Source organism: Xenopus laevis, chromosome 1S (assembly GCF_017654675.1).
Source record: "Xenopus laevis strain J_2021 chromosome 1S, Xenopus_laevis_v10.1, whole genome shotgun sequence".
Lineage (NCBI taxonomy): Eukaryota > Metazoa > Chordata > Amphibia > Anura > Pipidae > Xenopus > Xenopus laevis.
In genome coordinates this window covers 99,586,978-99,609,612 of record NC_054372.1, presented here as the reverse complement: position 1 = coordinate 99,609,612, position 22,635 = coordinate 99,586,978, and the positions used below count along the sequence as shown (strand labels likewise).

The 22,635-nt window shown below is 38.4% G+C and overlaps 1 protein-coding gene across 4 annotated transcripts in view; it reads right to left on the bottom strand.

The window, feature by feature from the left end:
• LOC108703726 (paired box protein Pax-5-like) overlaps nt 1-22,635 on the bottom strand; it is a 133,610-nt gene that overhangs the window by 42,910 nt on the left and 68,065 nt on the right. For 2 of the 4 annotated variants that reach the window (XM_018239937.2, XM_041579986.1), the window contains exons 7-8: nt 21,886-21,996; nt 14,937-15,063 (exon numbers count right to left, since the gene is read on the bottom strand). In XM_018239937.2, coding sequence (XP_018095426.1) covers nt 14,937-15,063; nt 21,886-21,996 — 238 coding nt within the window. The remainder of the gene's footprint in view (nt 1-14,936; nt 15,064-21,885; nt 21,997-22,635) is intronic. The other 2 variants (XM_041579984.1, XM_041579985.1) reach the window with 2 other exon arrangements.

The window sequence follows — 22,635 nt, the reverse complement described above, 5'->3', positions numbered from 1 at the left end:
ATTTCTGATGTCCTTTTATGTCCTACTAAATTAATCTATATTGTTTCTTCCTCAATGAGCTCCACAGCTGGAATTCTCTTTAGACTGTCATTGTGAGTTGTGAATGTCAGTGTCAGGGCCTTAAAGCTATTGAGAAATCCAACTGAGGATGATGGGAGGTAAAGGGCCACACATTTAACATCAAAAGTGTTTCACTGTACTGTCTGAAATGTATCACATAATAAAGATTCATTCTTTGTTACAACTGGCTATTTACATTATATTATGTGCATATGCACTTGCCTGTTACAATCGGAATTATTGTGACCGTCTACAGTGTGCAATTATTGACTTCTGTATACCTGTTTATATAAGGCAAAAGTTCAGCTCATCATAAGAGTAGTGGGAATAGTAAGGGTTATGTTTGCTACTGTTGAGCTAAGCACAACTCCAAATGGAAGAATAAGAAACCAGAGTGATAACAAGAGCTGTTTGCAGTTTACAGCAATGGCTTCAGAAAAGAGACTGCAAGATTTATGACGTGAGATGGCATCATGGTTATTGCCCTTCTCTTTGCATATACAATGCCTGTTAAAATGTAAAAATGTTCATAAATATGTGAGGTGGGACCATTTCCTTCTGTTTTTGATAAGAGTTACCAGTGGCACAACTAGAAATTACTGGGCCCCGAAGCCAATGGCAAACCATAAACACAATTAAAATAGTCACCCATAATAATTCTGTTAAGGCAAAAAAACAACACCTTTCACTGTATAAAAACTATGTGTATATATATATATATATATATATATATATATCAGTGTTTCTATATATATTACAACTTGTATATAGAAATTTAGGGATACAGAGGGTTAATTACCCTCTGAAATTCTGAACCACATGGTGGAAATCTCCTGATCGTGTAGCTACAGGGTCTACTAGAGTTTTGGCAGGGGCAGGAGCTCTTGTGCTGGTGAGGCATGGCAGATACCAGAGGGTGTCACTTGGTGTCGCTGCTGCACCATTTTTCTATAAATAGGAGAGCCATGTGCTACACAGTTTATTGCTGAATGACACTGCACTGAGCAGAGAATGATTTTGAACTGGCAAGAGTTCGATAGGCCTGCCAAGCCTGAGGCAGGGTACTCCAATGCCTGGTAGCTCAACCATGCGGGTTTAGAGCTTGGATTCCTTTTTTCGTGCTTGCGCTATGGAGAGTGCTGGGAGTTGTAGTTCAGCAGAGGAGGACTTACTTGTTCTCGCGCTATAGACTATATAGCTTCACTGAATGGATTTCATCGCTGTGGATGCCTGCTCCAGCTCTGGATGAGCCTACCCATCTGAGTGAATCCCGAGGGAGAGTTGTGCCCAAGGGAGGGTAGAAAAAGAGAGGATCAAGCATATTTCAGTTTGTCCCACAGGCTTTGTTTGTGCTTGCCATGTGGGAGCCAATATCTTGTCCATTGGGAAAGGTATTTGGGCAGGTAGTGCTACCTGGGGATAATTGTGCTCTTTTGGGGAAAAAGGACCAAGACTCTTTGTCTGCCAAAGAAGTTGTGGAGGGCCAGTATACATAATACATTAAATGTATTATGTTAAAATGTTATTTGTTACACAGTACTTTGTGTGTCGAATGTTTTCTTAATGGGGCCACCCACAGGTGTATTCCCAGATCCCAGTGGAGGCATTGTCATGAGAGGTAATTCCCAGTACCTTTTCACTTAGTAAAGGGGACTCAGAACCTGCATTGGTAAGAAAATGTGATTTTTAACATTTGGCACAGGGGGGGTGGCCAAAAAGGGGTTACAGAATTATAAAGGTTCAAAACACATACAACAACAATATATATAATTGAATCAATCAGGTAATTAACCAAAATACACAGAATGTTTTGGTAAGGAATAAGCGGACAAGTACTGTTCTCAACTCTTTTTGACCATGAGGAATGATATTTTACATGTCCAATACTTTATTTTTTTTGGTGTTCTGTGTCCCTAATTTAGTATTCCATTTTTTATTCATATTTAAATTTTGTTGTTACTTGAATAATGCTGTATCAAGTATTATTTCCCACTTTTCCCTGTTTGTACGACTGATTTGCATTTGTTTTCTATCCTCTTATCCCTTTGACTCTGTGAAATTGGTTAACTAAATGCCTCACCTTAATCAACAAAAAGCCTGTGTTTGTCTGTTGCCTGTAAGGAGCAGAACTAAAGTCTCTGAGAGAGAATGTTTTCCAGAAAATTGAAGTAGACAGCAGTTTTTCCTGATTCGGAGAAATTACATTCACCCACAAGCTCAACCTCATGTGTAAAAATCTATTTATGTTTACTTAAAAATACCCCATGTACATTCAGGGTAACCCATAAACCTATTTCGGTTTAAATATTCAATCGGTACATAAGGATGCCCCTTGTGTACGCACCTCTCTTTTTATTTTAGAAGAAGATGGCGCCCGTGAACTCAGATTTTCCTTTGCATTTACTTTTTTTTAGAGACTCTATACTCTATAATATTTTTTTATGGAATGTGTTTTGAAGTTACATCTCATTTTAACATTAAGACAAGTCATCAAAACATGGAATCATTGCAAATGAAGTATTTTTTCTGTATTTAGATATATTCACTATAAATAAAGAATTAGGAAAAATGAGTCTGTGGAATCATTCGCAGTCTGACGCTCCATATGTAGCCTATTACAAAGCCCTATTTAGCTTAACTTGTGCAATTTAATTTCAATTTATATCATTCCAGGAACAAATGAACAACAGGGCTACAAAAAAAAACAAATCTCAATTAAATGCATTTAAGCTGGAGAATTAATTACTTTTTCAGACAATAAAAAAGCAAATTAAAAAAAACTTCAAGGGTAAAAGAGGAAAGGCAGAGGTAAGCCTCTGAGCTATGATAAGGGAGTGTATTTCTTTTTGTATTTAACCTATTAAAAGCACTAAAAAAATTTATTGAAGAAAATTACTAGGAATAAAATAATGTTTTGGAATTAGACGATTATATTTTGACAAGCTTTACATCTATTGTCCAGGCCTTCAAATCACCATTCTATTACCCCTTTAAATGATTATTTTGGCAAAGAATTTCAGTTGTTATTTTGACCAAGCCTTCCAGTCATAAACTATCTGTAAGAAGACCTGGTGGTCTAGTGGGGCAGCAGATGCACACAGCCTGGTTCTCCTCGTTGGCGCTCCTGAGCGCCGCTTCCAGGTTCTCTGCTCCCTCGTCCTATCCGCTTACGTTTGGTTCCCGTGATTGCCCGGAACTCTCTCCCTTGTTCTCCCACAGAGTTGGTGGCATCTGAGTAGAGGAGGGCTCCACCCAAAGCCAAAGACGGCTGCTATAGGCAGAAGAGTGGGCCATGACCGGAACCTTGGAGTTAGTTCTGGGTTTGGGATGCCTTACGTAACACCATCATTCTGCTCAAGATTCAATTGGAGAAGGAAAAGAAAGAAAGAAAAATCTTTTCTGCTTTTTTATTTCTGATTTTCACCCATACAGTTTTCATGTTATAAACAAAGAGATGTTTTTCTCATTGAATTGCATTTGGCTCTATGGAACAATTTGGAATTGAGCAGGAAGGTAACTTTCTCATGTAACTACAAAATAAATACCAGGATTTATTTTTTTATGTTAAATAAGGGAAGATACCCAACTTCTAATGGGGGGGGGCTAGAAATATAGTCCAAACTGCTGGGCTTTTTTTTTTTTTTTATAAAACAGATCATCTTCCAAAAATGTTTAGGGCCCCATATAGATTTTTTTTTTAAATAATCTTTTAATTAAGCTATTGTATATCTTTCACAACCTAAAAACTTTCCTGCATAAGCTCCATGTTTAGTAAAACTGAAAGGTTATTTATATTTTACTGCATAATTCATTGTGATGTTTCATTAAAGGTTGACCATAAATATTATTTATTGTAGATATTTAATCAATCTTTATCATGAACAGTTTTTATTTTTTGAGATATGAATGGTTTATTAGTGTGCTCCTTCCACCTAACATTGTTTTGCATAGTGCATCACAAACTGTTAGCGCATGCTTAAATCATGACAGGTTAAATAACAGGAAATTGTTAAATATTAAAAATATTAATAACTACTGTAAAAAAAATAACATTGACATTTAGTGATGGGCGAATTTGCTTAGTGATTAAATTCGCGAAACGCCCGCGAAAATTCGCGGCAAAAATTCGGCGGCGTCAAAAAAAAAATTTCTGAAAAAACTGACGCCGGCGTCAAAGACGGGCGCTGGCGCAAAAAAACGGGCGCCGGCATCGAAAAAACGGGCGCCGGCGTCAAAAACGGGTGCCGGCGTCAAAAACTAGAAAAAAATTTTTTTTTGACGCCGCCGAATTTTTGCCGCGAATTTTCGCGGGCGTTTCGCGAATTTAATCGCTGGTGGTGAATCGCGCAAATTCGCCGCGAATTCGCGCCTGGCGAATCAATTCGCCCATCACTAGTGACATTAATGAAATGTCCACTATTAGTTAGTAGCAACTATTTCCCTTTAAGAATATTTGGTTTACAAATAATACACATTAACATTACAGATGAAGCCCACAATAATAACTAAACTCACATTTTTATTCAGAAATCAGTACAGTGTTGTGCCATAAAAACTCTCATTCCAAAGTACATTCCTTTTTATATATTTATTTGCACAAAATGCATTTCAGGTCAAGTAATAGAAGCATGAGATGATAGGAAATGTTTATTTAGCAGAAGATAAAGGAAATGTAAAGGTATTACACCATAAACCACAATCAGCTTTTGCCTATTATAAAAGTGAGAGGTGCAGTATTTAGCATTGTCTAATGATCATTGAAAATGGGTCATAAAAGCCACAGGTCATATGAGGGGTTGCTGTTTATGATAAATGGCTATTACAGAACTGCAGTTCTCTACGTTGGCTTATTTCCAGAGGGCATATCAGGGTTAAAGACAAAAGATCATTATCTGTTATGTTAAAGTTTTCTTATAGCTAGGTAACTAGAATATAAGAGCATTTTTGACTCTCTGTGTTACATTAGAAATGCTTCAGCTAACCTAAAATGAAAATATTTTCTTCCTTTTATGAGAATATAGTTTCTGTTTATTGCCTGGATTCCAGATTGAGATGGATCTTTTACAGGGCAAAACAGAGGAAAAAAAGTTACAGAAAATATCTGAAGTTAAAAACTTTACATTTAAGTATGTTATCTAGGATGTGGATAAATCATTATTTTTGTATTTAGCTGAGAGATGAGTCCTCTACAGAACTGATTTGGTCAGAATCAGAACCCTTACTTGTAAATTTTCATTTCAGAGCAGTTGTATTGGAGTATTTCTGGGTTGAAGTGTGTTGGCTTTTGTTGTTCACCCCAGAAAATTTACATGAAAATTAAGATTTGGGATTCAGTTTGTCTGAATACTAAGATGGCAATGTAATAAGATGTGCAGAGATAAGATTCGTGATTCAGTTTGTTTGAATACTAAGATGGCAATGTAATAGGATGTGCAGACTTTGCTCCAAGTCTACTTTCCATAACCACCAACTGGACCTTTGCTTTTAAACAACTGAAACTGCTATGGATTGCAAGAACTGCAGCATAGTTTAAAACATATTTATTACTTCTCTTTGGAATCATGGGATTCTCATATTTCTAGAGGAGCAGCATCATACAGTATCTGAGACTCACATTTTAAAGTTTCAACTTCTTAAAGAGACATTGACACCAGAAAATAACCTTTTGTTCTTTGCATCTATCATAACATTGTCTTTGAATGCTATTTATAATTTTACCATAAAAGTATTAATGTTTTTACATTACCTTGACAAAGCAGTCAGGTTTAGGAACTTCAAGTAACAATGACTTACAAAAGCAGACCTATCGGCGAAAAATTATCAACATGACCTATAGGTAACTTTTAATTTACATTCGTATTTTGAAGAGTTGTTTTTTTTTTAAGCTTCAGTGTCACTTTAAGCAGCAGGGAAGTCTTTCAGTTTAAAAGGAAATTAAACTCTTGTACCAAAAGTATAGAACACCATTCTGCTCAATGGGGTGCCATGCCTCACTCATGCCTCTGAATCCTTGCTCTCCAATGCATATAACATGAAGAGACAGGATTGTTAACTACATCAACACTTAGGGGCGGATTTATCAAGGGTTGAAGTGAAATCGAGGAAATTTTCGAAGTAAAAAAATTTGAAATTCAAAGTAATTTTGGATACTTCGACCATCGAATAAGCTACTACGACTTCGACTTCGATTCAAAGTAAAATCGTACAACTATTCAACCATTCAATAATCAAAGTACTGTCTCTTTAAAAAAAACTTTGACTTCAATACTTCGCCAACTTAAACCTGCTGAAGTGCTATGTTAGCCTATGGGGACTTCCAGAGCATATTTCTAAGTTTTTGTATTAGAAGGAAAATCGTATGATCGCACGATAAAATCGTTTAAATCATACGATTCGAAGTATGATCATACTACGATTGGAATACGATCATACGATGCAATAAATCCTATATATTCTACTTCGAATTTCGTAGTATTCAATTCGATGGTCGAATTTCGAAGTATTTTCCACTTCGAAATTCGACCCTTAATAAATCTGCCCCTTAATACAGTAAATTGCACAGAGATGTAGAATAAATTGCAGCACTGTTTGAGGCAAGTGAAGGATTTTGCCAGTACCATCTACAGTCTATTTTTGCTTTCTGAGTTACATATCATTTAATCAGTTATCTATAATTCAATGCAAATGAAATCTTAGGAACCACTATAGTGTAGTAAATTACAACACAATTTGCTACAGATAGCAGGTTTTGCAGTTCTTCGTTTGAAAGACAGCAATTCTTCCTAGACAAGTGAGTCATACACATACAATACAATAAAAATTATGCACATTTTTGTAATAAATTTGAAACATTATTAAAAAAAATTGTCATTGGTCAGTTTATTCCATGAGACCCCTAGTAACTTCCCCTTCCAGTCAATTATAATACCTTATTTAATGTATTGCCAATCCCTTTAAAGAGTTTAAAGGAACATTTGGTTCTTAGGTATAGAGTGAAGAAAATATGTGCTTGTTTGGGAAGAAGATAATGCCTCAGTGGCATACCTGATTAGCATAATTGTAAGAGAATTTGCATAATTATTCTAGCATATTTTGTACATGAGTATAATTAAGGTGAGCCTTTGTTTTAATTAACATATGCATGTCTCCATTGTCATAAACGTGGCAGAAAGTGATGGCAGGTTCTGGTGGAGGTCAGTAAATCCAACAATACATTTTCCCACAGAGCAAAATGCCATGTGATTAACTAAATTGAACACTTTTATGACTCATCCACCCATACCCACTGCATTATAATTTGTTTAAGATGGGGAGGCAAATTTATTAAAGGTCGAATTTCGAATTCATGTGAGTTTTTTTAAACTCTATTAAATTAGAATATACTCAAAATTTATACAAAAAAAATTGAATATCTAAAACTCAGATGATTTTTACCGACTCGAAAACTCGAATCAAATTTGACTAAACTATCTAATTGGTACCTGGACCTCTCCCATTGACTTATACAAGATCTTGGCAGGTTTTAGGTGGTGAATAGTCGAATTTGAGTTCTTAAAGGGCTAGAGTAGGATAAATCTCGAAATTCTAATTCAAATTAAAACTCGAACTGAGTTTGGATAATTCACAATTTAAATTTGAGAGTTTTCACCATAAGAAAATTCTAAAATTCTAATTAGAATTTTCAATTCGACCCTTAATAAATCTGCCCTCTAATGTTTAACCGCAACCACCCACCCTCCCTAAATGTATAGTTCCGTGGACTATTGTATTCTTTGTCAAGTAAAGAGTATGGATAATTAAAGAATACCTGTTATCATACAGTTCTGCAAGCCTTTTGTTTTAACATTTGTGTTCATTTATGCTGTGTGTGTATGTGAACTGTGCCTATTTTATAAATGCCCTGTTATGGTATCAGTTGCAGTGCCATTTTGCCGTCTTAATGTGATAAGAACCAAGCTGAAGTCAGCAACCTAACACTGTGAAAATGCATCTGCAGGTAATTAATAACAATCAAGGATCTTATAAAAGTGCTGACTGTAGCAGTAATGAAATAGGCTCAAGTCATTGCCTTGCAAATAGAGGAAGCGTTTATGAACCGTGGCAGCAAGCAAGATTTTTTTTTTTTCAATTTAATATTTAATGTTGCAGAAAAATATAAATAGCTTTCAAGTTTTCCACTATGGCCCAATGCTTTGGTGGCAAACACATTTTAAATAGGATAAAAATATTTTTTTCCTTTTTTTATGTTTCCATTGAACTAATTCCAGTACATAAAACAAACTAGAACCTATTTAATTGTACTAGAACCAAAACTAGATTTCAAATAAAAATCCAGATGTCTATTATAGACATTGATATATTGTTACTTCATTTTCCATTAGCCAAACTGAATTGGTCAGTCATATAAAGATACAAATATGTGAGCGTTTAGTAATTTAGTTAACTTTAGTAACAACCATCTGTATTGTATGTCATGTAATTAAATTTTTTAATATATAGTTATTTAATTTATAACTATTATCCTGTTGTCATTGTTGTCATTGACAGTGTATTTTTGAATCTACTTTTGCTGCCTGTAATATTGCTGCTCTTTATTGTTATTCCCTCTCTTTCTTCTTGCCAAATTATTCGCAAAGCATAGATTTTTTTTTTTTTAAATCTTGTGGTTACCAGTAACTCTGGCACAAAAGATCTCATGGTGTCCTCTACCGGTATTCCAAATTGCCAAATATATGTGAAAACTCTGAGTATCTACCTACATACTAGTTAGTTAGTAAGTTAGTTAGTTAGTAAGTTAGTTAGTACTTGCTATGTTAGTTAGTTATCAGTGTGCACTGGGGTGCAGTCACTTTAGAATTAATGCAACAATTAATATATTGGGTAGCATTTATGTATTAAAATAACAGATCAAAACGTACATACTGTAATGGAGTCTGAGCTGGGATCCCAAAATGGTGACCAAGATGGCGTCCAAGATGGTGGCTCCCTGGTTCCTCACGGACGCAGCTGGATGACGCCGACCTCTTCCCGCACTCGGATTGGTCGCCGGCGACGGAATGGGCGTCGGCGTCAATAATTGGCGCCGGCGTCGGTCGCATACGTCAGCGCGTCGGTCGCTGACGTCAGCGCGTCCGCGCACACGTCATGACGCCGATGCGTCCAAAATTGGCGCCAAATCTGGGCCTATAAGAAGGAACTCTGGAAAGTCATCAGTGCCCAATTATAGGTTTTAGCTTGCTATTCCTGGGTGTGTTCTTGTGATATTCTTGCTTATTGTGTACCGACCTCTTGCCTGGATTCTTCGACATTGAACCTCTTCTGCCTGGACTGATATTGTTGCCTGTTTGACCATTCTTTCGTCTCATCCCAATCTGTACCGCGAACTTGGACTTTTGCTATCTCCTCCCTTGGTCCTCACTACCTCTAAGGCCTTTTGGCCTTACATTATAATTGGGCCATGGACCCTTCGGAGGAAAACCCTGCGCCGCCTGATGTCGGTGGAGCGCTTCGGGGACTGGCTTCTCGGATGCAGTCCTATGAGGTACAGCAATCTCATTTTGGTCAAGCCCTGGAAACAATATTGGCAAAGTTGTCGGCCCTAACACCTGCTGACCCTGTTCCTGTACCGGTACCTGTGTCTCCACTCAAGGTTTCCGAGCCCCGCATTCCGGCTCCCCCACTCTACAGTGGTGACCCCGAAGCTTGCCGCGGGTTTGTCAACCAGTGCGAGGTCCAGTTTACACTTTTACCTAGCCAATTTGTCTCTGAACGTGCCAAGGTGGGCTTCATATTCTCCCGCCTGCAAGGGAAGGCATTGGAGTGGGCTTCACCTCTATGGGAGAAGGAAGATCCTATCATTGACAATGCCAGGTCCTTCATTCGCGAACTCCGTACGGTGTTTGATGCTCCGGGTCGTGCCACTGCTTCTTCTGCACGCCTATTTCAACTTCATCAGGGAACCCGCCCTGTCTCGGAGTATGCCATTGAGTTTCGCACCCTGGTTGCTGAGACTTCGTGGAACAATGACGGGTATCACGCTGCCTTTTACAACGGCCTGGCGATGCGCATCAAGAAGGATCTGGTGTCCAGGGAAATTCCATCCCGTTGGGAAGATCTAGTCGCCTTGGCCATAAAGGTAGATACTCGGCAGAGGGAGTTTCAAGCTGAGCTCGACAGAGAGCGCTCCCCAACCAAGAGATTCCACAGGTTCCAACCTACTCTGGCTCCTCGATTTCAAAGACCCTTCCTTCCCAATCCGGTTTCCACCTTGCCTTCTCCAACTCCTGCGGCTTCTGCTTCTTCTTCCCTGCCTTCGGAAGAACCTATGCAGATCGGACGGGCCCGTCTGACCGAACAGGAAAAGCTTCGGAGAAGGGCTGCTGGACTTTGCCTCTACTGTGGTGGAAAATCCCACTTCGCCTATGAGTGCCCAGTGAAGCCGGGAAACGCCAACACCTAGGTAAGACTGGGGAGACTTACCTGGGTGGAATTGGTCCTTCTCCCCATTCTTCTGCTCAACGCTTCCTCCTTCCTGTGCAGATTCGTTTTGGAACCCAGACGATTTCTTCTGAAGCTTTCCTTGACTCCGGCGCAGCTGGGAATTTCATGGATAAAGTCTTCGCTGAAAACCACTCCATTCCCCTGCGATCTCTGGCTGTTCCCCTTCGTGCATTGGCGATTGATGATCGTCCATTGTCTTCTGCTACAATTTCCCACTCCACCGATGAACTTTCTGTTATTGTGGGAACCATGCATCTTGAAAGATTGTCCTTCCTTTTAATTGATTGTCCTTCTACTCCCATTGTGCTTGGTTTGCACTGGTTGAATATTCATAACCCAGTAATAGACTGGGCTTCGTCTAAGATCTCCCGATGGAGTTCTTTCTGCCAACAAAATTGTTTACCCACCAAATCCATCATTAAAGTTTCATCTGTGTCTTCAAATTCTTCTTTGCCCTCTGTTTATCAAGCCTTTTCTGATGTCTTCAATAAAAAGTCTGTCGAAGTCCTGCCTCCCCATCGTCCTTATGATTGCCCCATCGAACTTCTTCCTGGAACCATGCCTCCCAGGGGTCGCACCTATCCGCTTTCTCCTTCTGAAACCTGTGCCATGAAGGAGTACATTCAAGAGAATCTGCAAAGAGGCTTTATTCGTCCTTCTTCTTCCCCGGCTGGTGCCGGCTTCTTCTTTGTAGAAAAAAAAGATGGAGGTTTGCGGCCCTGCATTGACTATAGAGGTTTAAACAAAATTACAATTAAAAACCGTTATCCCCTTCCCCTCATCTCTGAACTGTTCGACCAAGTCAAAGGGGCTTGTCTTTTCACCAAGTTGGATCTTCGTGGGGCTTATAATTTAATCCGGGTCAGAGAGGGAGATGAATGGAAGACCGCATTCAACACCCGTGACGGGCATTATGAGTATCTAGTAATGCCATTCGGCCTCTGTAACGCCCCCGCGGTCTTCCAAGAATTTGTAAATGACATTTTCAGGGATTTACTGGGCCAATACGTGGTGGTGTACTTGAACGATATCCTTATTTTTTCCAGGAACCTTGCTGAGCACCATCTTCAAGTTCAAGAAGTCCTTTCCCGTCTGCGGAGAAATAACTAATTTGCCAATTTGGAGAAGTGTTCTTTTGAAGTATCGTCCATCTCCTTCCTTGGTTACATCATTTCTCAACAGGGTTTCAGTATGGATCCTGCCAAGGTCTCCGCTATCCAGAACTGGCCTCTCCCCACCAGTGTTAAAGCTATCCAAAGATTTATTGGCTTCGCTAACTATTATAGACAATTCATCAAGGGTTTTCATCCAAAATTGCTCCCATTCTTTCTCTTATCCGAAAAGGGGGTAAGCCTCAGCATTGGCCACCTTTAGCTTTGGAAGCATTCAAGAGTCTTAAAACTTCTTTTTCTTCTGCTCCCATTCTCAGACACCCTGAACCTTTCCAGCCATTCATTGAAGTTGATGCTTCAGATGTCGGTGCTGGAGCAATTTTGTCCCAAAGAGCGTCTACTGATGGAAAACTACATCCTTGCGCTTTCTTTTCGAAAAAATTCACCTCTTCTGAACAAAATTATGATGTTGGAAATCGTGAGTTACTGGCCGTAAAACTTGCCCTGGAGGAATGGAGACATTTGTTGGAAGGCTCTTCCGTCCCTGTGACCATCTATACGGACCATAAAAATCTAGAGTATATCCAGACACTCAAACGCCTCAACCCTCGTCAGGCCAGGTGGGCACTATTCTTCTCTCGTTTTAATTTAATTCTAACTTTTCGGCCTGGTGCTAGAAACAAGAAGGCGGACGCTCTTTCCAGAAGCTTTCTTCTCGAAGATCTCTCTTCTGTAGAACCGGAATCCATTGTACCTCCTACAAAGATCATCGCTGCTCTATTTCCCTCCTTGGCCTCTCAGTTATTGTCGGTTCAATCTTCTGCTCCTGCAGGAACTCCTGTTGGTGTTGCCTTTGTCCCTCCTGAACTTCGTCATTCCATTCTGGTCCAGTCCCACAGCTCCAAGCAGGCCGGGCATCCTGGAATCAGAAAAACCACTGAACTTCTGTCTCGCCTTGTATGGTGGCCTTCCCTAAGAAAGGATGTCAAAGACTTTGTTTCTTCTTGCTCTGTGTGTGCCGTATCCAAGTCTGGACGTTCCCCTCCTAAGGGGTTACTCCTGCCACTACCCATTCCTTCTCGCCCATGGACTCATCTATCTATGGACTTCATTGTGGATCTCCCTAACTCCTCTGGTTACACAGTTATTTGGGTGGTAATTGATAGATTCAGCAAAGTCGCACATTTTACTCCTCTTCGGAAACTCCCCTCTGCTCCAGAACTTTCTTCATTATTTATTAAACATATTTTCCGCCTCCACGGTTTCCCTGCCGAAATTGTCTCTGACCGTGGTTCTCAATTTGTTTCCAAGTTTTGGAGGTCCCTGTGTAAAGCCCTTGGTGTTTCTCTTCAGTTTTCTTCTTCTTACCATCCACAGTCTAATGGAGCAGCAGAGAGGGTTAACCAGGCCCTTGAACAGTTTCTCCGATGCCATGTATCTTTGTGCCAAGACGATTGGGCAGATCTGCTTCCGTGGGCTGAATTCGCACATAACAATGCCTTACACGTTTCTTCTGAAAAATCCCCTTTTTTCTGTATGTATGGTCTTAACCCTTTGGCTTTTCCTCAGGACTTATTACTCACCAATGTCCCTGCCGCCAATGACCAAGCTGCCCACATGTCGGCCATCTGGCACGCCACTCTTGTCAATCAGGAGAAAAGTTCCTTGGTCCAGAAAAGATTCGCTGATCAAAGAAGAATTCCTTCCCCTCTGTATGCACCCGGTGACAAGGTTTGGCTATCTACTCGGAACATTCGTCTCAAAGTCCCCTCTCCTAAACTTGGTCCCAAGTTTATTGGTCCCTTCTCCATCTCTGAGATCATCAATCCGGTGGCTGTCCGTTTACAACTTCCCTCGGAAATGCGGATACCAAACGCCTTCCATTTCTCCTTGCTCAAACCTGCAGGTACTTCTTCTTCTTCTTCCTCCTCAGCTCCTGTCATGGTGGACGGTCATCAAGAATTCGAGGTGAAAAGAATCCTGGACTCTCGAATTTCGAGGGGCACCCTACAATACCTCATTGAGTGGAAGGGGTTCGGCCCTGAGGAGTGCTCCTGGGTAAGAAGTGCAGATGTCCATGCTCCTCTCCTGGTCCAAAAATTTCATCGGCAGTTTCCTTCTAACCCAGGTGGTCCTGAGGCCCCCCCTAGGGAGGGGGGTACTGTAATGGAGTCTGAGCTGGGATCCCAAAATGGTGACCAAGATGGCGTCCAAGATGGTGGCTCCCTGGTTCCTCACGGACGCAGCCGGATGACGCCGACCTCTTCCCGCACTCGGATTGGTTGCCGGCGACGGAATGGGCGTCGGCGTCAATAATTGGCGCCGGCGTCGGTCGCATACGTCAGCGCGTCGGTCGCTGACGTCAGCGCGTCCGCGCACACGTCATGACGCCGATGCGTCCAAAATTGGCGCCAAATCTGGGCCTATAAGAAGGAACTCTGGAAAGTCATCAGTGCCCAATTATAGGTTTTAGCTTGCTATTCCTGGGTGTGTTCTTGTGATATTCTTGCTTATTGTGTACCGACCTCTTGCCTGGATTCTTCGACATTGAACCTCTTCTGCCTGGACTGATATTGTTGCCTGTTTGACCATTCTTTCGTCTCATCCCAATCTGTACCGCGAACTTGGACTTTTGCTATCTCCTCCCTTGGTCCTCACTACCTCTAAGGCCTTTTGGCCTTACACATACAAAGAGAAAAGGTTCTACTACTAATGACATTTATGGTGGCCTTATAGAATATATTACATCTGAAATGTATGGTGGCCCTGTAGGATCTTCTACTATTAAAATTTTTGGTGGCCCTGTATTATGTACTACTTCTGGTCCTGTGGGTTCTACCACTACTGACATGTATGGTAACCCTGTAGGATCTGCTGCTACTGACATTGCTACAGTTACATTGCCACTGTTTCAATTAGCTATCTAATGAAGCATGTTATGGATTAACCACACCATTGGTAAAATATTACAGGTGAACTGTCAATCAAATACATTTTTTATTGAGACAGCAAAAGCAAAACATAAATAAAGGTTAATTAATTATTTTGTATGGGTTGTTGTGTCATTTCTCATGGACACAAGCCCTATAATGGAATCCAGAAGGCAATTTGAAAGTTATCCAGGGAGTTCTGTCTTAAATGGCATAGAGCTGCTAGCCATGGGAAGTCACCCATCAACCCTATTACATTACAGAAGTTAATATAACTGTTCCCATGGCAGTAAGTTGCCCTATATTAAAATAAACTGCAGAAGTACAACATTACCTGTTACAAGAGGATACGACTGAGGTCCGGGAACAGTTCCACCTATGTCCGCGGAAGATGGACTTGTTAGACTAGATTTCATTTCATCCAAACCCCCTGTTAGCGATGCCATGGCTGAGTATTCTGTCTAGAAATGAAAAAGATTAATAAATAATTTTTAATAAAAATGCACTTGATAAAGCAGTCTTCTTATGCTCGGCTACAGGGCATTGAAGCTTAACTTAGGAAGTATTTAGGATTCTATTAAGTTTGCAATCAAGTGGTGATTGGAATAAAAAAAAAATATTTTTTTTCTTTACTTCTGTCACTCCTTAATGGTGTAAATATCAATAGAGTTTAGATCTGTGATAAATAAATAATTAACAGCCATGGATACTTTTACTTATATTGATTATATTAATAAATTAGGATGAAGACATAGTTAATGATGTGCATGTTAACATAATAATGTAAATTAAAGAGATAATGACATCTTATTTTAACAGGAACATATCAATCCCTAAACCAAGGTATTGATAACTTTTTGTAGTGCCCCATGCTCCCTTCCAGCACCCTTGATTACTAACTAAGCTGAGCTACACCTGCAGCTTCCTGAATGGCATGCTTGGGGGCAGGGCTATGTTCTAATAGGCTGGGACACTGCCTTTTTTTATCCTCAAACCTATAAGAATATTGCCTGCCCACAAGCACAATGACATTGAGGAAGCTGCTCCATGTCAGAGAGCAACATAATTAGTATGTATTGGGCTTGCAGACATGGGGGGGGGGTACCTGCACTATGAATGTTTTTGTCGTCTTGGTCTAAACAAAACATGGAATGTATCACAATCCCTTTAAACACTATTTTATATTGCATTGCATGGCTTTCTGTTGCTTTAATCACAACATCAATATCAGACATCAGGAAGCAAAACATTTTATTTAAATTTGCGTTTTGAGAATGAGATGATATATATATATTTGAGGTGATATACTGTGTATGTATATATATATATATATATATATATATATATATATATATATATATATATATATATATATATATATATATTTACTTTAAAGGGACAACTTCATCAAGGTAAAATAAGTGCAAAAGACTATATACAGTGTTATCAAACTTCAATAGAATCCTACCTCCATGGGTTAAATACTGTGGTGCTCTATCTGGGAACTTTGCTGCTCTTCAGTTCCATACATGAAGCAATAACAAGGAGAAATCAGATGGCACTCACCAAGCAAAATGTGCTGAATTTTTGTGGTTTATTCAGATCTCTGCACAACGTTGTTCAGAGATCTGAATAAACCACAAAAATTCAGCACATTTTGCTTGGTGAGTGCCATCTGATTTCTCCTTGTTATTGCTTTATATACAGTGTTAAAAGAGTGAGGTTTAGGGGAAAATTCATTTACTTACATTTGTGGAAAACCTGCATTATAAGAGTCTATTTCCTGATAACCATGTGACAATGCAAACCTTTCTTTTAAAATGTCCAGTCTTGCATTACAAATTTCATAGGGATGCATAAAAGGCAGACAATTGTACAGAATCTTTAAGACTCAAGGTACAAGAGTATTTGTAATCATTATTGTCCTTTTTGGCAGAACAGCAGTGATCAAAACCCTGTCCCTGCTGGCAGCTGCTTCCTGTTGACTGACTTTCCAAGTATTACAAGTGAATGGGAAAAGGGCTTCAGAGACAGGTATTTCTGGTCTCCCTTGAAAGTACAAGGTAATCACAAACAAGTACATGCCATAAACTAATTTACATTGTATAAGTGAGTTTTTAAGTACAGCTTTTTCCATACACACAGACTGGACATTATAAAAATAATTTTTATGATGATTTTTTTATTTCTAAATTACACTGTTTACAATGCAGATAATTCACTCTATAATATAAAGTTTCATTCCTAAACTAGCGAGTATATTTTTTTAGTTGTAATATTGGAGTGTAGGCAGCCATCTCAGGTCATTTTGCCTGGTCACGTGCTTTCAGAAAGAGCCAGCACTTTAGGTTGGAACTGCTTTCTGGCAGGCTGTTGTTTCTCCTACTCAATGTAACTGAATGTGTCGTAGTGGGACCTGGATTTTACCATTGAGTGCTGTTCTTACATTTACCAGGGAGCTGTTATCTGGTTACCTTCCCATTGTTCTGCTGATGGGCTGCCGGGGGAGGAGGGAGGGGTGATATCACTCCAACTTGCAGTACAGTAGTAAAGTTGCACTTGAAATACAACCAGGCAAGTTAAGTGGGGAGTCTTTAGTTAAATTCCAGCCAGGGCACTATCAGCAATGTATGTATGTATGTTTTCCCTGTGTCTGTGGGGTTTCCTTGCACTTGAAAAACATACAGACATACAGCGAGTTAATTGGCTCCTGATAACCTGATGACCATAGTGCTTGCTTGTGATAGGGACCTTAAACTTTAAACTCCACTGAGACATGTATGGATGTGAAATACTTAACAGGAATGTTCTCCATTATTACAGTTTTGAATGTAGACAGATTTGGCAATTTAAACAATAGTTACAGTTGGTTTAATTAAACCTGCAAAGATAGCTCTGCATAGATGCTTAGATCTCTTCTCTCTTCCCAAGCAAGGGGATTGCCCACACCCTGGCTGAATGAGGCATAGTGGAGCAAGCACAGGTACTGATTGCTTTCACACATGCTCCATTTATTTACATATCCTTGATCTTATTGGCTGATGTGATTCACCAGAGTTGTGAGCATGTTGGAGTCCCCCTGTCTTTCAGAGCTTTATGCAGAGCTACATTTACAAGTAAATAGTTTGAAGACAATCCTTTTTTTTCAATTAGACCAAATTGTAAATATTTAAATGGTGAAATCTGTCAATATTCAAAACACTGTTATAAAGGTACACATCCCCTTTAACGAACAGAAATTACACAAAAAAATGAAATGGTGATCAAACTATGATGATAGTATCAGTTTTAATTAACTCCTTTGGCAAGAATCAGTTGGTAAGTCTATAGTCAGTTTAAGTCAAATATATGTGGCTTGTGTACATGTGGAAATATCTTGCTGTAATACAGATAACATATTGGGAACAGCAAATTCCAGAGTATCAAAATTCACATTATGTAAATATTTTAAACAATACATTGTTTTGAAAAAAACTAAATGAACAGATTGATGTATCATTTGCTCCTTTTTGTTAATTAATTGCCAACTTAGCCACATTATGATGATATTTAAAAATGCCAAGGGATAAAAAGAATAGTATAATATCTTAAACTTCCAGCAAAAATTTTCAATTAACATGCAAAGTTCAAGAAACCCAAAGGGAATCATAATACTGGATATTATACAGTTAACCTGACAACTAAAATACCGGCTGTCAGTTTCAAATTTTTAATTATATAAGAAAAAGACACAAAAGATCTGCAACAATAGCTTTGTTTATGTTCACATGTATGTATGCGTTTGTGTGAGTATACAATGCTACGTAACTTTAAATATATACAATATATTTATATATATTTGGGGGGGGACTGATGCTGATACTGACACTGTTCCTGTCACTGATAAAAATTATTCAACAACTAAATATTGTTGATTATTCTTTTTTTCAAGAACAAACACTATTCTTTGTAAAGATTTTAATATCTTTACTATAAGCCAAAAGTTTAAAAATGCACTAGTACTGATTCAATATTCAGAAGAAAATTTCAAACTGGTATATGAGGATTGATCAAGAGATGCTTTGAGCCCATTGGCATAGCCACACATCATGGTTTGTATCAGTGGAGCATAGAGTGATTCATATCTGTTTCTGCATTCTCAGATTCATATAGCAGACACATATTCTGGGCCTGAAATGAACTGTAATGTGAACTCATTAAGGAACCCATTTACATACATTCATTAAATCATTAAGAAGGCAGCACAGCCCTAAACATATTTAAGATAGGGTCTGAACAAATAACATATCTATAGAACATTCCTTCTCTTATTTCTTTTCAAAATTTACACATATAAACGTGTGATTTTCCATTCTCTCTTTGTTTCTCATTTTCATTTGTATTTAATATCTGCATGTAAATATCTGAAAATAGCATCTGTAATTGAGGATTATGAAGTATAGCCAGCTCCTGACAGGCTGCTAAGGAAGATGGATTATCCTCATTTTTCTCTAAATTTTGTCAATTTTGGAATTCATAAGCTATCAACACTGATCAAAATGTGACTCCACAGCTGTGTCAAAAATAGGGGGAGAGAGAGAGAGATGGAGAAACCTGGTGACGTTAGCTGCCTTGTTCACAGAGTATATTGGTCCTTCCCAGTCTTTACCTATGTGCCCCCTCACCCTCCCTGCTTTCCCCCTTCCTCATCCAATAGATTATGCACTGTATAGAAACCTTTCCTGGTAACTTGCTATTTGCCTAAAAATAAATAAAATATATAAATTGAAAACAAAGTAAATGCTCCTTTGTGCCTATTCAAATCACAAAATGTAATGTATTGCATTTTCTCCCCTCTTTATTTATCCCTAAGTAGCAAATACAATTTCCATTCAAGGGGGTTTATTATGTTCGACTCCTACTAGACAATCAAAGCACACTTGAGGCAATTGTTTAGTCTCTTCCTCTCAATTTTCCCATTACTGGGAGTAAGTACTGTTGGGACTCTTTAATAGCCAGACTGCAGCCCATATCAATAACAGATGAGGTTTAATCGTCCAACACAAAAATTATTTAGGCTCAGAAAGGACATTCAATGTCATTTGCATAATGGCATTGCTATCCAGTGCACCTAACCCGTCGTGCATAAACAAGGCCCTGGGACCATAAATAATGATAAATCATGACATCCCTACATCTCTGGCTGTAATAGGAGCCACTCTTCGTTGAAATTATTTCAGTAGAAAATGGGCAGTGTAATTTTTAAGACATGTGGCATGCCACAAGGCAGTAAATCTCTTCCAAGCACACGCATATACAATAAAGAGACTGCCCCGTGAGTACAAAGCAGCGCAAGTGAGAGATGGAAAATATTTGCATTTGCTGTTTAAATGGGCTTCCATAATGCTGTCGGCTGCAGTACAAAAAAATAAAAGCAGAAAAAGATTGAACTGCTGTACATCCATGGGAATGCGTTAGGTTGTGGGATTTGCTTATGTAAAATTTATGTAGCATCCGAGAAATCAAAGTGTTGAAAATAAGCTGGGTCCAAGGATCCCAATGAGTCTTCATTTGACCAATTCTAATTACAAACTACCGATGATCAGAAAGCAACTATGATATTATTGTACAGTAGCATAAATCTTTAACAACGAAATGTATGCACACGTCTTCTGTACTAACATTTTCCAACCACCCCACATTTGGTAAAAAGGATTATTGTGTGATGGAATATAGAAGGGTTTGTGTGTTAGTTGACAGACACTTGTTTCTCTGTTTTAATATGTTTTAATATTTATTGTGATAGAGCTTTCTTGCAAAGATTATGCTCTATTAAAATTCCACAATCGTATGTACATCGTTGCGAACACCCTCCCTGCATAAATACATCTATCTATATATATATATATATATATATATATATATATATATATATATATATATATATATATATATATATATATATATACTTAATGCATTGTGTGTATGTTTTTAGAGACATGCATCTGAATGAAGTAGTGTGAAAGAAGGAAAATCAAGTCTACAGAATGTGTATAAAATATGGCAGAATTCTTTGCTGGTCCAGTGGAGGTTATGGCTACATCTAACTCCCTGTTCCTTAATGTTGGAATTACAATAAATCCTAAATTAATAGATCGCTGATAACTGCCACGAAATAAAAGCATTTTGCTATGCTATTAGTCTTCTTTCATTATATCTAATGTTGTGCACAATCCACACATACAGTATGCTTAAACTGCAATGCTTTTCTAAGCAGATAACATAAAATCAATATTTCTATATTTACAGTAACATAGTATGGGAATTAAATTATTTATATCATTTGGCTATTTTTTAAACCACTATATTGAGGTTAAAAACTACAACCATTAGAGCTGCATGGAATTTGCTCCGTTTCCTTGCTTGATGTTTGCCCCAAACCACTCCAAACATATTCAGGCAAATTAACTAACTCCAGATAAGTTAAGGTGTGAAGTTGTGGAATTCTCTCCCTGAATCAGTTGTACTGGCTGATACATTAGACAACATCAGAAAGGGGGTTTTAGCTAGTGAGAAACTACAGGGTTATTGAAAAAGTATTGTACAGCGTTGATCCAGGGTCTGATTGGCATCATAGGGTCAGGAGATAAATTGAAGAGGCTTCAGAAGGGTTTTTCGCCTTCCTCTGGATAAACTAGCAGTTAGGCAGGTTTTATATAGTTTTTATTTTATTGCAATTTTATTAATTGTCATATTTGCTTAATCCACCCTCTATTGGTGACAACAAATCTATACATGTATAAATCAAAAATACAAGTCTAAAATATATATATTCATAGATTTATTTTCACATGCCCTTCACAGTCAAGCTGATAACAACAACTAGGGTAGAAATAGTGCAGTGATGGGAAAGCAGTAATATAACCACTTTCCCCACAATTCAGAATAATTCAGTATAGTTTACATGAATCTCCCCATAAGGCATTTACTTTTAAAGATGAGAAAATGTGCCGATAACATGCACATACATTGTTACTCCAATTCATTTTCTACTAGAATGTCTATATCCACAATTACCCTGTTCTATAAAAATCAGGGAAATAACACCTTGAAAATAAACAAGAAAGACAGAGGGGGGGTTTTGAAATAATTATCTTATGATGGGAAAAAAAAGTAGATGTTTCATATAATTTGAGATTCAACATAAAAATGACAGCTAACGGCAGCAAGACATCCTCCAAAAGAAGGATCATTTGGAAAGCAAGCACCTTCCAACTTTGCTTTTAAAAAGCATGTGGACTTACCGAGGTTCGGCTGTGGGGCTCATGATGAAGAGCAAGTCGAAAATCGCGCCACTGAGCTGCCGAGCCGCCCGAAAACTCAACCTGATCCAAACGTGGTAGCCAACGAACCTGCTGAAACCACAAGGTAATATTCAGAACAAGATCACCCCCACTGTGATCATGTTCTGATTCAGTATGCTTTGTGTGTGCTGGCGCATGCAGAATAACTTATGTGATGTATTTTTAGGGGTAGATTTCTTAGTGTGTAACTTGCTACTTTTAAGAACACAAGAATAAATTGCATCATATTCTTCATTAGTAAACCCAGTAAAAATTGCTATATTACATTTATTGTTTCAAAGTTTTTATTTTGTGGAAATATCAGATGACACTAACTACTTTAACTGTGTATGAGCTCGTCTGAAATGTATTGTCTAATTGATATACCACTCTTACAGGCTCATCTAGTGCACCAACAGTGCAAACAGCAGCACAGCAACAGACTATTGTACATTGAATATATTAATTCTGGAGTATGGAAAGTACAGGAACCCTACGTTAAATGGGATATAATAATCTAAAAATTTAGTAAGTATTGCATAATGATATCTTGCATAATGACCAACAAAATCATGTTGAGCCATAGCAACTTAGACTAGCTCTTGGTCAAGACAGAAAAATGTGAAATAGAAATAGAAAAATGGTAAGTCTATTACAATAGTTAAATAACTAATTTGTAACATATTCATATGCGATGATGGATACATTTAT